Here is a 16,880-nt window from a genome sequence, read left to right as displayed (position 1 = left end):
TGAATAATTGTGAAAAACGTATTTACATTGTAATTCAAAAACTCTAATTATTGTTAATTAAATAATGATAATCCTAATTGAATCTTACTTGTATGCAATGATAATTAAAATAGGTTTTAGATAATCATTTAATCACAAGTATTCATATTGGTAATTAATATTCTAAGAGAGTAATATCTAGATGATATAATTTTTTTAGAGATGGAACTAAATAAAGTAAATGTATGAGTATGAATAATAATAAGAGAAGAGGAATATATGAGTTATAAAATTGAAGGTCATGAATAAAATGTTAGAGTAGATAATTTATATCTTTTAAAATACTAAGAATGATTTAGGATTAATAATAATAAGTTTATATTGAATAATGTTCATTTCACACCTCGCTTTGAGGTGGATAGAGGTGTAATGATACGAGATATAGGATAAAGAAAAAATAAAAGAGAAAAAGTATGAGATGTGATAGTTGATAGGAGAAGAAAGATAGAAATAAAAAGAATGGAAATTAAGTTTTTAAAAAATGAGGTGTGTATATTTCATTTCACACCTCATTCCATCTATTACTATATTTTTGTTATTTGTGCCTATATATAGCCTATTGCCAACTTTCGTTCAGTGTTTATCTTCCTCTCAGTAGTCTACTTTTCATTGTCCTCCAAACTTGCCTTTCATGTCTCGACCATTTAGAGGTATTTCTCCATTGGTTTGCTGCTTCATTCCTATCTGTTATGATTTCTTAAAATTATTGAAAAATTGTAACAAACTGAGGGTAATAAAAAGTTGTAGTTCTTAATTTCAGTTTGTTCATTTTTTTAATTGCATCCATTCGTTCCCAAATCTATGCAGACATCTCAAATGAATTGGACCATTCATCCAAGAGATTCAAGCGGCGGTCAACATCCAAAAAACCAACCACCAGAGCTCCATACAAAAGAGCAAGAGTTGAAAGAAGTAACTTTGTTTTACGGTGCTATTTATATTTTTCCATTGCAATCTTATATTATTGGTATGCCTGAAATTGTTGTTTTTAAAACATCATTACTGCCCCAAACATTTGGGCTGATTATACGCAGAAAAAACTTGGTATAAATAATGGATATTTGATATGTTTGGCTTAAAATTTGTTAGTGATTAGAACCCATTAGATTAGATTAAGAGATGTTGTTTTTTTTTTGAAAGATTAGGATAAGTAGTTAATCATAATAAATTTAATAAAATTTGATGATAGATGCGTTAGTACCCTAATAATAAATATTTTAGTTGTAGTTAATCAATTTTTTGAGGGTCAATTATATTTATTCGGAGATAATTGAAATGTAGAGATGCTTTTACCACATCTCTCATAGACATGATTGCTAAGCAATTAACAAGGGCCTAATAAAATTGATCATCTAAGTAGCCTGTTATTTAACGAAATTAATTGCTTCACTTCCCCTTTTAATGTTTTCTTGTGCTGTTTGTGCCATTAAGTTTGTTATAGATATATGACTAAATGCCCAAAGTGATATATTTTTGAATTAGGTCTTTGGTGGTGAAAATGATTTTAATTATAAAGATTCATTTTTTCATTCCAATATTGTGTTTAATCAGATGAAAATATAAATTTTGAGGAATGGAAACAATGGATGAATGTGATTATAATTGGTGTGAATTATTTAGTTTTGGACTTCTTCTGTCCGCATTTATTTATAAGTCATATTTTAAGAGATTTTATTGTTCCAAAATATAACCCATTTAATGATACCAATGAAATATTTAATACATTTTTCCAAACTTACCTTCATCATTTAGTATGATTGAGATAGTGTGACTTAAAACAAAAACAAAAAATTAGATAGAGAAATTCATGGGTAGTTTAGGAAACTTAACTATTTTAACAAATTTATTGGAAATGACTGATTTTTTTTTAACAGGAAATGATTAATTTTCTTAATCCTACAAGATTGGGTAGAAGTAATTTATAATAGGGGATGAAGGGAGTGTAATATTATAGTTAATATTTGCCAAATCTCATTTTGACTCTTTAAAGGGCTTAATGTGGAACCAAAATTTCCTTGTTTTAATGTTAACTAATGGAGGAGTATTTAATATCATGGTTAATTTAAATTTTTTTTTTTTTAAAAGACACTACGTGGATGCCAATTTATGTCATAACCATTAAGTGTAGTGCTCAAGTCAAGGCATAATTTGTTATTTAGGTGGGAAAGAGTATGCACTGTAGGACTGGGCATTAGTTGATGTCTTTGTTAGAGATCTATCTCATTTAGTTTAGCTCTTTTGTAGTCTTTTATTCACTTTTTTTGTTTTGTGATTGGTTTTTTACTTATTTAAATTAGTGACTCCATGGGAAGTACCTGGTCCAAGCTCGGATTCTAATTCTACACAAACTAACTTAGGCGGCCAAACAGGTTAGTAATTGTATTGAAAATTGATGCACCAACTTTCTTCATGTGTTGTGTGAATGGATAATGTGGCTTTTCATTATTTTGAGGATATAGTCATTTATATGAAATGGTTTTTCATTTTTTATATATTTCATAAGTGTATATACAAATATCATTATTTTCAGAATTCCTATGTTCCTATTTGGCTTGAGGTTTGACAATTTAAGAGTGATTACAAGTTCTTGCCCAATTCCATCATTAACTTATGTGAGGAGGATTGAAATAAAATAAATAATTACATAGATTATCGTATCTAAGGAACTAATATAGTGATTTTAATTAGGCTAGAACACTAAGTGATATGCTTCAATTATTGGGGCATAACTTTAATGTAATAGATATTAGGGAATTGGTGGAGTGCTTAAAAGTAATCAATATCATGTAAATTATATTTTTTTAGGTACATCTAGGTTGGATAGCATTGGGTCGGAACATGAATTTGGAAGTGATTCTCACACTAATGATTATGATGAATCTGATATCAAATTTCAGACAAGTGAACTGCAAGGTAACATTGCTAATTTTGAACTGACCACAATAATGATTTGGCTGCCATAGTTAATTATTAATTTTACTATACAGAATATGCTGATTTTGGGGTTAGGAAATACAATTGTAAGTATTGTGGTGCTTTACTTTGGTATGAGGAAAGAGCAGTGAAATCTAGAAAACCACGATCCCCGGATTTTGCTATTTGTTGCAAGAAAGGAATAATTGCTCTTCCTTATTTAAGGAATCCTCCTATTCTGTTGTGTGGTCTTCTATCTGGCAGTGACCCAAGGAGTAAACATTTTCTTGAACATATTCGATCCTATAATAGTATGTTTGCTTTCACTTCCCTTGGTGGCAAAATTGATCGAACTTTGAATGATGGTGGGGGCCCACCTCAATTTATTATTAGTGGGCAAAATTATCATCGGATTGGAAGTTTGCTTCCCGAGGAAGGTGGTACACCAAAGTTTGCTCAATTGTATATATATGATACACATAATGAAGTTCACAATCGGATGAATTATTTCAGGTATTTTGCTTTTGAGATTTGTTGTGATTAATTGGGTCCAGTTTGATGATATGATTTTGGTATTTTGTAATAATTAATTTCCTATTTCTTATGGACTATAGTCAAATGTCTGCAACAAGTTCACTTGATCCCACTTTAGTAGAAGACATTATGAAGATGGTTGATGATGAGAATGTTTTAGCTAAGAGTTTTAGAAGAGTGCGAGATTTTGTTGAGCATGGAGGGGTGAGCAATGTTTCATTAAGGCTCTTTAGAAATCGTACGCGAGATGCTCGAATGTACAATCTTCCAAGTGTGGATGAGGTTGCTGCTTTAGTCGTTGGTGATTTTGATAGCTCTGAATGTGGGCGTGATATTATTTTGCGCACTCAAGGAGGTTCTTTGCAAAGAATTCATGAGAATCATGCATCATTCCTTCCATTGCAATACCCAATGTTGTTTCCATTTGGTGAAGATGGATTCTATAAAAAGATTCCATTTGCAGTCAGTTTAAATAACACCTATACCAGAAAGCGGAAATACATTTCTTTAAGAGAATGGGTTGCATTCAGATTGCAAGAAAGGCCAAATGAATGTGGTAGAATCTTTAAGTCACGTCGTTTGTTTCAACAATTTGTTGTGGACTGCTACTCAATGATTGAATCACAAAGGTTGTTTTTCATACGTACGAATCAAGCAACCATTAGGAAAGATTTTTTATCTGGAATTGAAGAAGCAATTGATCGTGGTGATTCGAATGCGTCTATGGTTGGCTCACGAATTGTGTTGCCATCGTCATTTACTGGTGGAAGACGTTACATGTTTAATAATTGCCAAGATGCAATGGCCATTTGTAGAACATTTGGATATCCGGATTTGTTCCTAACAATGACCTGTAATCCTAAGTGGCCTGAGATTGATAATATTGTGTCTGCTTCTGGACTATGTGCATTTGATCGTCCAGATATTAGTTGTAGAATATTTCATATGAAACTTTATGAACTTATGGCAGATTTCAAGAAGGGTCAATTCTTTGGGAAAGTCATAGCAGGTCAAGTTATTATATTAGTGAATTAGAGTTTTTCATGTTTTTGTAATTCAATTGTTTTGATTGTGGCTAATAAGTTGATTTTTTTGTTCCAATAGGTATGTACACAATAGAGTTTCAAAAGAGGGGGTTGCCTCACGCCCATATCTTATTATGGCTTGACCCAAGTGAGAAGTTGAATTCAATTGATATGATTGATTCTGTCATTTGTGCTGAACTTCCAGATCCGACAAAATTTCCATTATTGTTTGAAGCTGTTTCAAACTACATGGTACATGGACCATGTGGTGCAAGTAGGAAGCAATCTCCTTGCATGAAGAATGGACGTTGCACTAAATTCTTTCCCAAAAATTATGCAAATAGCACATCCTTTGATAGTGATGGATTTCCTGTATATAGAAGAAGGAACACTGGAATCAGTACAATTAGAAGAGGTGTGCACCTAGACAACAGGTTTGTGGTTCCCTATAATCCCAAGCTACTTATGAAATACAAGGCGCATATAAACATTGAGTTTTGCAACAAATCCAACTGTATTAAATACTTGTTCAAATATATCAACAAAGGAGTTGATAGAGTTACAATGTCCATGTCTGCAGGTGGATTATCAAATAATAACAACAAGGAGGTAGATGAGATCAAGCAGTACTATGATTGTAGATATCTTTCGCCTTATGAAGCTGTTTGGAGAATTCTTCGTTTTGACATCCACCTTAAATGGCCGCATGTACAAAAACTTATGTTCCATTTACCCAACAAGCAAGTTGTTATATTCAAAGATGGAGAAGACATTGACCGCGTACTTGCAAGAAACAAAAATAGAAGAACAATGTTTATTGCTTGGATGGATGCAAACAAGAAATATCATCATGGAAAAGGATTAATATATGCTGAGTTTCCAAGTGCATTTGTGTACAATGCTGAAAACAAGGAATGGTGTCCAAGAAAGCAAGGCTTCACCATTGGTAGAATGAATTTTGTCCCTCCTGGTACTGGTGAGCTTTATTACATGAGACTTCTATTAAATGTTCAGAGGGGTTGCACAAGTTATGAGGACTTACGGTCTGTTAAGAACAACACATATGGTACATTTAGGGATGCGTGTGGTGCCTTGGGCTTATTGACTGATGATCGTCAATTTGTTGATGGTATATGTGAGACATATGAACTAGCTTCAGGATTTTATTTAAGAGGGTTATTTGTAAGACTCTTGTTATCAAACTCAATGGGTAGTCCCGCAAAGGTATGGGAGCAAACATGGTTCATGCTTGCTGATGGAATTTTGCATGATCTAAAGAAAAACCTAAATTGTCCAGGTATATTTTATCAATTATGTTGTACTTCAACTTGCTATATTTGTTAAATTTCTTCAATAGTTAGATTATTCTTTTGTAGAGATGATGATTGATGAGAAAAGATTGCGAGATCTTTGTTTAATGGAGATTGAGAAAGTGTTGTTGATCAATGGAAAATCTCTAAAAAATTTTGAAGGCATGCCCACTGTTGATCCATCTACATTAGCTGAATATGGCAATGTTTTGATGTTCAATGAGCTGAATTTTAACACAGTGGAAATGGAACAAATGCATGCTCAGGCACTCCCTAAATTGAACAAAGGTCAATTAGCAATATATGAAGAAATTTTGTCAGCCATTGATGATGTGAATGGTGGATTTTTCTTTGTTTACGGATATGGTGGCACTGGTAAGACGTTTCTGTGGAAAACTTTGACTTACAAATTGAGGTCTGAGAAGAAAATTGTGTTGAATGTTGCATCAAGTGGAATAGCTTCGTTATTACTTCCAGGTGGAAGAACAGCTCATTCTTTATTTAGTATTCCACTAAATGTCAATGAGGACTCATGTTGTTGTATTGTTCAAGGTAGTCCGAAGGCTGAATTGCTTCAGGCTACAAGTCTTATCATATGGGATGAGGCACCAATGGTAAGTAAGTATGCTTTTGAAGCTTTAGACATGACCTTAAGGGATATTATGCGATTCAAAGATGAGGCTAACATGGATAGACCTTTTGGTGGGAAAGTTGTTGTGTTAGGAGGTGATTTCAGACAAATCTTGCCTGTTATTCCGAAGGGCTCTAGAGCTGAGATAGTGATGTCTACAATAAACTCATCTCGTCTTTGGAGGTTTTGTAAGGTTTTGACTTTAACTGAAAACATGAGGTTGTTTATTGACGCTGGCACTCAACATACTAATGAAATTCAACAATTTGCGCAGTGGGTACTTGATATTGGAGATGGTAATTTAGGAGATGAAGATGATGGGGAGGCTGATGTTACTATCCTACCGAGTTGTTGATTGAAAAGTCTTTAAATCCAATTGCAGACATAGTGAATGAAATGTACCCCAATCTTACTGAAAATGTTGGATGTAAAGATTATTATAGAGATAAGGCAATACTTGCACCTACATTGGATGCAGTTGATTCTGTTAATCAATATGTTTTGTCTCTTTTTCCAGGTGAAGAGCATGTATATTTAAGTTCAGATACGATTTGGAAAGTCGATGATGAAGTTGGAATTGAGGCTGATTGGTTAACTACTGAATTCTTGAATGATGTTCGATCCTCTGGTATACCTGATCACCGGTTAGTTTTGAAAAAAGGTGCTCCAATTATGCTTATGCGAAATTTAGACATCTCTATGGGTATGTGCAATGGGACAAGACTTATTGTTGAAGATCTTGGCTTGAATGTTATTGGTGCAATAGTTATCACTGGGACACATGTAGGAAAAAAGGTTTTCATTGCTAGAATGAGTTTAATGCCATCTGATCAAACTTTGCCGTTGAAGTTTACAAGAAGACAATTCCCGCTTTGTCTTTCTTTTGCAATGACTATAAATAAAAGCCAAGGCCAAACTTTGGCACATGTTGGTGTGTATCTCCCGAAGTCTGTTTTCTCACATGGTCAATTATATGTTGCAATTTCTCGAGTGCAGACTAGAGCTGGATTGAAAATATTGATTTGCAATGAAGATTTATCCCAAAGTAATAGCACCAAGAATATTGTGTTCAAAGAGGTTTTTCAGAAGATATACAACTATTGAGTGAAGAGGATGTTGTTGTTTTTTGTATGATCTGTTAGTAATATTATTTCGAATTGCCATCTTTCAGGCATATCATTTACATGTAGTTAGCTTCGTATATGCTCAAAACTTAGTTAAAGAAATTGTTATCTTTTTTTCTTTATTTAAAAATTTGATTCAAAGTTTGTTCCTCCATTAAGTTTGTGGCTATAAGGGATATATTTCCTCTTACTGATGTTAGTTCAAGTTCAGGTTCAAGTTCAAGTTCAAGTTCAAGTTCAAGTTCAAGCGTTGGGTTGAATTTTTATTTACTTTGGGTTTTTGTATTTTCCTTCTATACTTTCTCTCTTGTATTTGGACTTAGCACCTCTTTTGCTAAATTTAAATGCAATTCATTGGCTTATAAAAAACCCTTATTAAATAGTCAAAAGTTTTAGAATTATTTCTTATTTGAAGATATTAATAAAAAGAACCTCCAAGTTTTAAATCACTTTTTTTCAATGTTCTTGGGCTACCTTGATTTATGTGTTGTTTAACGTGTAGTGAACAAACCTTTTAATTACACTTTAAACAAAAATCTTTTTTTTTTACATAAAGAAAAATCTTATCATTTGATAAATCTATTTATTGTGTTCCATAAGGGTCAAATTTTGATCACTTCAAACAAATGTTTGGTTTTTATTATAACAATAGTACATTATAATTTTTGGAAAAATGACTAAAAATATATTATCTAAAACACTACTTAGTGTATCTAGGTTGAAAGAATCGACAACACATTATAGTCATATAGATAATGTGTTATCTAAATAACTAATAAGCTCTGATTAAGTCTCATAGAACACTACATTTATTTATGACTAAATTTGTTAAATTATGATTTAAAACGATTTATGTTAGACTTATGTAATGTTTTATGTTTTTGTATAATTGGTTATTTTGATATGTTTTTATAGCCTCTACTATATAGTGCTTTTGAATTTGATTATTACTGTCCTAAGACCCTGTTTGGGAAAACAGCTTAATTAAGTGCTTATGGTCATAAGTTATTTTAAAAAGTTTATTGATATAAATTGAAAATAAGTTATATATAAACATAAGTTCTTTTTAATTAGTTATCATAAATAGCTTATGAAAATAACTTCAAAATAACATACGATATGACATTACTTGTTTGAATAAGCTATTCCAAACATTGACATAAGCGCTTGAGCAATCAGATAAGCTCAAATAAGTTGTTTCCTCTTTGTGATGTTAATTGAGGCAGAATTGTACGGTCGACATTTGGTATATGTTGCGGGGTAGTTTTTTAAGTTAGTTTCAAGTTCAAGTTCAACTTCAAGTTCAAGTTTAAGTTTAAGTTCAAGTTCAGGCATTGGATTGGCTTTAATATTTAGTTTCTTTGGATTTTTGTCTTTTCTTTCTCTACTTTTTCTCTTGTATATGGGCTTAGCACCCCTTGTGCTAAATTTAAATGCAATTCTTTGACTTATGAAAAAAAAAACTTCTCAAATAGTTGAAATTTTGGAATTATTTGTTATTTGAAAATATTAATATAAAATGCCTCCAAATTTTAAATTATCTTTTTTCAATGTATTTGAGCTACCTTGATTTAGGTGTGGTTTAACGTGTACTGAAGAAATCTTTTGATTAGACTTAAAAAAAATGTTATAATTTAAAAAATATATTTATTGTATTCCATAAGAAATTAAATTAGATAAATGTTTTAATTTGTTCATTCAATATTTTGTCTACAGTGTGGAAATAATACTCAATCTTTTTAAAAAGATAAGGATCCACATATTTATGTGTATCATTAACGGCTGTCACAAAAACAATATCATCAACACATTGAATTTAATTGAAATCTTGACAAATTTTCTTCCCATTTAGATAGTATATATTTTTGTTTAAACCTAAAACAATTTTTTTTTAAATAAATAAAAAATAAAAATATACTCAAACAGTTTTTTGATATTTTCTATATCTTCTTATTAAGTAGCATCACCAAACACGTCCTTCTCTGCACCCTAGAATCATTGTTTTTTTCTGTGCTATCGGTGTCGAAATTGAGTTGTCATCTATGATCAAGGTTCTCCCATTCCTAAATTCTGCCACCTCCTGATGTAGTTGCATAAGGTGAAGGGCAAGGAGGACGCGTGGACATCCACCTGCTGTTTGAACTCTATATTTAGGGTTAGTCGTTCCATAGGTTGCTATGGACATTCACTTCTCTGATTCTAATTCATCGTTGGGGTTTTCAATTGAATCTCAATTCATTTGAATTCTTGAATAGCAATTTGATGTCAGCGGTAAGCCATGGTTTTGTACTTTTGCGTGTGAGGAGACTTTGTTGATTGTAATTGATGATTTATTGATTTCCTGTAGCCTGATTTTTGCTGGAGGAGAAAGGGCTTTCCTGTGTATCTCCATGTAGTTGGTGAACTCCCATTCCTCTTGACCCAAATCAGAGTTCTTCATTCAGTAGGTAACTCCAAATCCTAATCTCTACAACCACTTTCTTTAATGCAATTGATTTGAAGTCAGATTTCAGTCAAGTTTATGTCTCATCTAATTGGAGGTCATATTTTTCCAGTACCTTATATTACAAAGTCATCAGTTTCTGATGTCAGACAAATCTTCCCGGAATAGATTTTTAAGATTTCTTATTTTGTACTCTGATTGACAGAGGAATGACATTTATTTTGGGGTAGATATCACAGATTAAAATACTATTCTTCCCAGGCTATATATATCTACCCCTTTGTATGCTATAACGTGAAAAGTTTAAGACAAGAGTTCAAAACTAGCACCTTATTCTCAGTTTCAGTTGTTGTGTTAAGTATGAAGTCCAGTTTGCCTAAAACTTTGTTTCCTTTTTGTTATCTCAGGAAAAAATATATTGCAGATCGTCCTACTCCTTCTGCTTGGTGTGATTTTGATAAAGTGGAACAAATTTCACTTGATGATCATCCTTGGAATATCAAGGTGCGTGTTCTTGCTTGCTGGAAAAATCCTGATGAGCTGTTGGAATCTGAATCATCATGCTTGGAAATGGTGCTTATTGGTGCTGAGGTAGGAATTGTAGACTAATCTAATAATATATGTTACTTATGCTCTATACTTCATTGTATCATTGTTTCATTATAATTAGTGACAATGTTTCTTTAGTTAAGTAGACTTCTTCAATGTGTTGTATTTCCTCTTTAAACATTCATAGTGTGACTTTGCATTTGTTGTAGGGTGTCAAAATACAAGCTTCTATCTGTAAGAGACACCCAATAAGGAATCAGATTGCTGAAGGAGCTGTGTACAAGATATCAAATTTCAGGATCTTCCCTAATGATGGAGTGCTGCGTTTCACCGGGCATAGCTGCAGGCTTTTTTTTCATGGATGCACAAAGATGGTTCGAACCACTGAGGATGGTGTTATTCCTTTAAACTGCTGGTCCTTCTTTGATACACGCCATATTAAAATTATCAGGGATACCTTCACAGAAGTAATAGGTGAGTGTTATTGAAAACTTGATATTTTTAATGTTATCTAAAATCTTATTCATGGTGTCACTACTGTAAATGATTGATGATATTATATGATAGCCAAATTGCTGTAGTAATATTGGTGCTAGCATTGGAATGTAATTTGTTGCAATTTTTTTAGAGAAGTATAATAATAATCTTCACAAATTTTGTATACCAAATGTTAGGAACTCATTTTATACCCACATTAAAACACTGGAATAAATCACCGCTTCGAGTCTGTTGTTGTTTTCCATAACATTTCCATTCATCTATGTTTCATATTTCATTTAATGTAATGGCAAATTTGAATTAGATTTTGTTGGACTGGTCATTGCTGCATCAGAGGAGAAGGTTTACATCAGGAATTCAAAAATTACTAAGAGGATGGTGATTCAACTCCAGGACCTTAGGTATTTAATATTAGTACAATAATTTTTTTTGGGTTACTATTGTCATGCTTGTGTGAAGTGTTTAGTGGGCCTAATGTGATAATTATAATATTCACAGGGGAAATATCCATTGTGTGCTTGAAGGAGAACATGTGGAAACATTTTTGGAGTATTTGTCTTCAAACTGGACAGAAAAACCTATGATGGTTATACAGTTTGTCAAAGTTTTCACCCACAGAGGTGATTAGCAGGAAATGGTTTTATGAATGTCCTTATTTAATTTAAATTATATAATTTGATGTGTTTATTAAACAATTTGCAGGGAGACTATTCATTGATTGCATACCACCTGCAACCAAAATGTACATTGAGCCTGTTATTGAGGAATCAGTTGTGCTAGCTGGAAGGTAGAATCATAACTATCCTCTACTAACTTCAATAAAGGGTATATAATTATGTCCATTTTTTAGTTATTATCTCTTTGGACTGACATTTAATTGATTTATCATTAGGTTGGCAGAAGCTGGATTTCAAAATGGCCTTGTTGAGTTTATAAGTCGTGATATTGCGTATGCGAATCTTAATGCTGACGTGCTGAAGTTCTACCCAAGGAGAACAATTTCTGAGCTTTTAGTGGAGAAAGAGGTAAATCTTTATCTTGTTTAATTACATATGTGTTAAATATAATAACTTGGATATTTAGTTATTTTTTTCAGTATTGATCTGTGATTATATCGTTATATTTGTCTAACATGATCCAAACCTAATTTATTCACAGCAAGGTGTATTTCTTGTTCATGCTGTTGTTGTTGCGGTCTTAAAGGGTGGTTATTGGTGTTATCCTTCTTGTAGATGCCACAATGAGTTGAATTTACGTAATGATGCGTTTGAATGTTCAAAGTGTTCTATGATCTTTGAGAAGATGATTCATAGGTCAGTTCAACTGTCTTTATTATTTTCACCCACTGTTTTAATGTTCATGTTCAAAAGCCATTTTGTCATAGTCATAATTGTTAATTTATGTGATATTGCAACAATAGTCATTGACCACTTGGTTTCAATATTAACAGGTACCGTGTTAAGATTGAAGTTTTTGATGCTTCCGATAGTGCTGTTTTTGTTCTCTTTGAGAGGGAAGTACAACAATTGATTAGTGTGTCATGTGAAGATTTAGTCAGTAACATTAAGGTGTGACATGAAATACTATTTTTTATTGTCTATGTGTTTATACTATGGTCTTATATTTATAATGTGAAAGTTATTGACTTCTGAAAACTTATGAATTGTAGGTGGATGATGATTCTAATGTTGTCTATCCACAAGAATTTGAAGATCGCATACCTGGAAAAGAGCTTATTTTTAAAATACGTAATGATGGTGGAATTACATATAATGGAGCTGAATGTTACCATGTCCTTGCCATTACTGAGGATCCTGAAGCAATTTCCTTATTTCATGCATTACAATCTAATGATTCAACTGCCAATGTGTGTTCCTGAAACATTTTTTTTTGCTGCTAATTTATTTTACCATATCTTCTTCTTGTATATGGTTTTTTATATGCTTGCTTCTCATGGTGAACCTTAATTCATTGTTTATACATTTTAGGCACAATTTGGGACCAATACCACTGGTGTTGAAAACAATGAAGAGCTGGAAGACAAGGAAGTTGGTGGTTTTTCCTATAATACACCATTTGAAGATGTGCCTGAAAGTAGCACTGGATCTTTACTTCCCAAACCATTGAAGAAGAAATTGGTGTTGGACTTTGATGATGAATCTGAGGAGGATGGTAATAATGTCCAAGTTGTGGAAGGTTTCCTGAATGAGAAGAATTCATCTAACTTGGTGCTTTCTGCTGACGAAGACAACATTAGGGTGGAAGTGGATGAGGACAAAAGTATTGATGATGCAGATGATGACTTTGAATGTACTATGATGGAAATTGCTGAGGAAGATGAGTTAGATGATGAAGCTGAATTGGAGGATGATCTTGCATATGTTGACTGAGTTACTAATTCTGTTTTTCTATGTGTTTCATTAAGTTTATCTAACTATGGCACCAGCTTTAGGTTTAAGTATTTTGGATGTTATGTTGTACAATTAAGTCCTTTGTTTAGTTCAAGGGACATGTTTATGTTTCAAGTGCTTTAGGTATAAGTATTTTGGCTGTTGTGGTGCCCAATTAAGTCGTTTGTTTAGTCCAAGAGACATGTTTATGTTTCAAGTGTGTCATATTAGGTAGTTCTTCTAAGTTCTAAGTATGTGTTTTTCATTTTACTGCCATGTATGTGAGACTACATGTTTGTACGTATGTTATGTGTTGTTAATATAATGTTGGTGTTTTTTTTAAAGTAGAATATATATATATATATATATATATATATATATACACACATGTATATTGATAGATAAAAGTCTTGGGAACAATTCCCTCCCAAGTGAGAACAAAGTACAGCTAAAAGAAAGAGAAGACAAACAAATAAAAAGAAGACAACAATAACTAGAAGAAAACACAAAAAACAAGATAGAAAACTAAGACTAATTACCACGTTAGAAATAACAAATAGACAAAGAAAGTCAAGGCTCCCTCCAGTAGCGTTGGATTCAAAACATATTTTGTCATACTGTATAAAGTCTTGTGCAGCTTCTTCAAGCACAAGGGACCCCCAACTATTATTATTCCAATATTCACGCCACTCTTCCATACTCCCTTGTCCAGTAATATATTGGATTCCCAGCAATATCATGACCCACCAACACAAGAACTAATTTATCCACACAATATCATCTGTCATCCAAGAATATAGCATCTGATATGAGAACCCCCTTCCCCATGTAGATTCTTCGTCTACAGGATCAAAGTTGCATAAGGGCAATGAAATCCTATATCATGATATGCTACTATAATACTCATGCTCTGAGTTTCATTCATCATCTCAAGTTTGCAGTAACTCATAACCAGCCTCATAACCAGTCAAAAAAAAATTTAATAGCTTGTACATGGCAACATATGTATTATAACATATGTACATAATGTATATCGTATTTAAGTTATTAATTCACACTTATATTATATAGTTTCATATGGATTAGGTTAGCTTTACACCTCTTACATATGTATACAAGACGGAAAGAAGATAAACCAACGAAGAAAAGTGTCTAAAGTAAAAGATAGTGCAGGTGGAAACGCAAATGATAACAATTAAAACAACTTCAGTTTGGAACCTTAGCAGATTGTTCAAACGCAAATGGATTAACTGTGTTCAATAACCAGTATAATCAAGTTTAACAAACTCTGTAATCGCTTATTCGTGTTTCGAATAAAATTAAATGATAAAACCTCGTGCATCGCACGGGTTAAAGAATCCTAGTTATTATATTATTTGTAAGACAACTGAGTTGGCAATAAAAAGGTATGGCACCATCTGTGTTGACCTAATCCATCCATGTCTTCATCAAGATCTAATCCCAGTCCAAAGTGGATCTATGATGTCTTTTTGAGTTAATGTGTTAATGACTCTGCTATCTTTTGCTTCACGTCTCTATGCCGCTCTCACAGAGGCTGGAGTTAATGTTTTCAGGGACGATGATGATGAGCTCAGAAGTGGAGATCATATAACCCCCTCAGCGCTTCATGCGATCGGAGATTCTAGAATTTCCATCATCGTTTTCTCAAGAAATTATGGTGCCTCTGAATGGTGTATGCAAGATTTGGAAAGAATAATGGAGTGTTGCAGAACCAATTGAATGGTAATGATAACATTGTGCTTGTCTCCTGAGTCAACGATTCTCTTACTTTTCTTTACTTCCTCTGCCCCCAATCGTTGCTAATCACCCCGTGCCATGTCTTCCTCTACCACGTCGGATTATGTTGAGCAACTCGAACTCCAAATCAAATGGTTTTCTTAATTTATGAAAGATTCCTTTTCACAGGAAGATAGTCTGAATCCGAATCCGAATCCGAATCCGAGGATCCACGATGTGTTCTTGAGATTCCCTTCCAAGGGGAGATCAAATTTCTACCTCACTCCTGCGAGTAATTGAACAATCTCATATTTCAGTTATTGTTTTCTCACCAAATTATGCGGATTCGCGGTGGTGTCTGGAAGAGTTGGTCAAAATAATGGAATTTCACATAACCATAGGCTAGGTCGGCACTCCGGCGAGTGCTTAAATGACATGCTGACTGTGTTAAGTAAGCTGATGTGAAAATAAAAAAAAATTAAAAATAATTACAAATCAACTTTATTAAAAATAGTTAACCTTTTCCTAATTATAACCCTAATCTAATCAACTAATTTAATTTCCCCCCAAACTTAACCCAAATCTCCAACTCAGAAACACCAAATTAGGGTTCATGTCTACTTCTTCTCCCCCCTTATTCTTCTTCATCATCTGGCTAAGCTCTTCATCCTCTCCTCTCGGTTGCTTCATCAGCGGAACAATTCAGCAGTTGGGTTTTCTTTCTCCAATCCTCTATCTCTCTACACTTCCTCTCAACTCTCACTTCAATTTCGCTCTGCAAATTCTGAATTGATCGACTCGCTCAACCGTTTTTCTTTGATTCCTGCGAGCGATGCTCTCTGTTCCGAGATGAAGTTGAAGAGGAAGCGAGCACTCGAAGTAGTTAGTTTCATGTTATCCGATTCTTAATTCATCCACCGATGTTTCTGTTTCTTGATCAATCTTCTTTTTTTGTTTCAATTGAGTTTTTCGCTATTGGGGTTTAAGGTATTTGGATTCGTTTCTTCATTTGGATGTTAGTTTTGGGGTTTCAACTGTTTTGATAAAGTGATTTTCGTGTTAAAGGTTTGTTCTTTTTCATTTCTATTTTGTGGGATTTTTCTACTTTTTTTTTTGGTTACAATGAGGGAAATCCCAAACATAAAGAAACTAGGAAGCAGCAGGCCCTAAAGAAAGGGGAAGAGGGACCATCAAATCCCTTTGCAGCCACGAATGACACTCGCCGAAGGGAGAATCAAAGGTGTGAAGACCAACTGGCAGAGAAAGTCCCACCTTAGCAAGGTAATCTGCCAGATAGTTAGATTCCCTGGGGCAGTACTGGAAGCAAATAGAACCATGAACTGAGGCTAGCTCCAGAATAGCTGCAGCAAGATGACCAAATTGGTGGTAAGAGACGGCCTGGCCATTTAACAGATCAATCACTTGGTCAGAATCACTTTCAACGATGACTTGCGGGATATCCAAGCTAACAATGAGGTTCACTGCTGCTTGAACCGCGAGGAGTTCAACCAGAAACGCATCCGGTCTGCCAAGATCACCAATATTATGACTAAAACCTATCCTCCAGTCCCCTGCTGAATCACGGATTGCACCACCACAACTCGCGCGAAGGTCGGAGGCGAGAGCCCCGTCAACGTTTGCCTTAACCCAGCCCTCAGGCGGTCTAGTCCAATGCTCCAACCTGGTG

The 16,880-nt window shown here is 33.6% G+C and overlaps 1 protein-coding gene and 1 pseudogene across 1 annotated transcript; both read left to right on the top strand.

Annotated features, from left to right (window-relative positions):
- LOC130743970 (uncharacterized) overlaps positions 1-7,556 on the top strand; it is a 16,189-nt pseudogene extending 8,633 nt beyond the window's left edge.
- Positions 7,557-9,854: 2,298 nt separating this feature from the next.
- On the top strand, positions 9,855-13,456 carry LOC130743969 (uncharacterized). The gene is made up of 11 exons (XM_057596174.1): positions 9,855-9,862; positions 10,427-10,610; positions 10,778-11,042; positions 11,371-11,467; positions 11,565-11,686; positions 11,769-11,853; positions 11,959-12,091; positions 12,225-12,379; positions 12,517-12,634; positions 12,736-12,933; positions 13,055-13,456. Exons 1-11 carry the CDS (start codon positions 9,855-9,857, stop codon positions 13,454-13,456), a joined length of 1,767 nt encoding a protein of 588 aa, XP_057452157.1.
- The last annotated feature ends 3,424 nt before the right edge of the window (positions 13,457-16,880 follow it).

This window comes from Lotus japonicus, chromosome 3, assembly GCF_012489685.1.
Source record: "Lotus japonicus ecotype B-129 chromosome 3, LjGifu_v1.2".
NCBI lineage: Eukaryota > Viridiplantae > Streptophyta > Magnoliopsida > Fabales > Fabaceae > Lotus > Lotus japonicus.
This window is presented reverse-complemented; position numbering and strand designations above follow the sequence as displayed.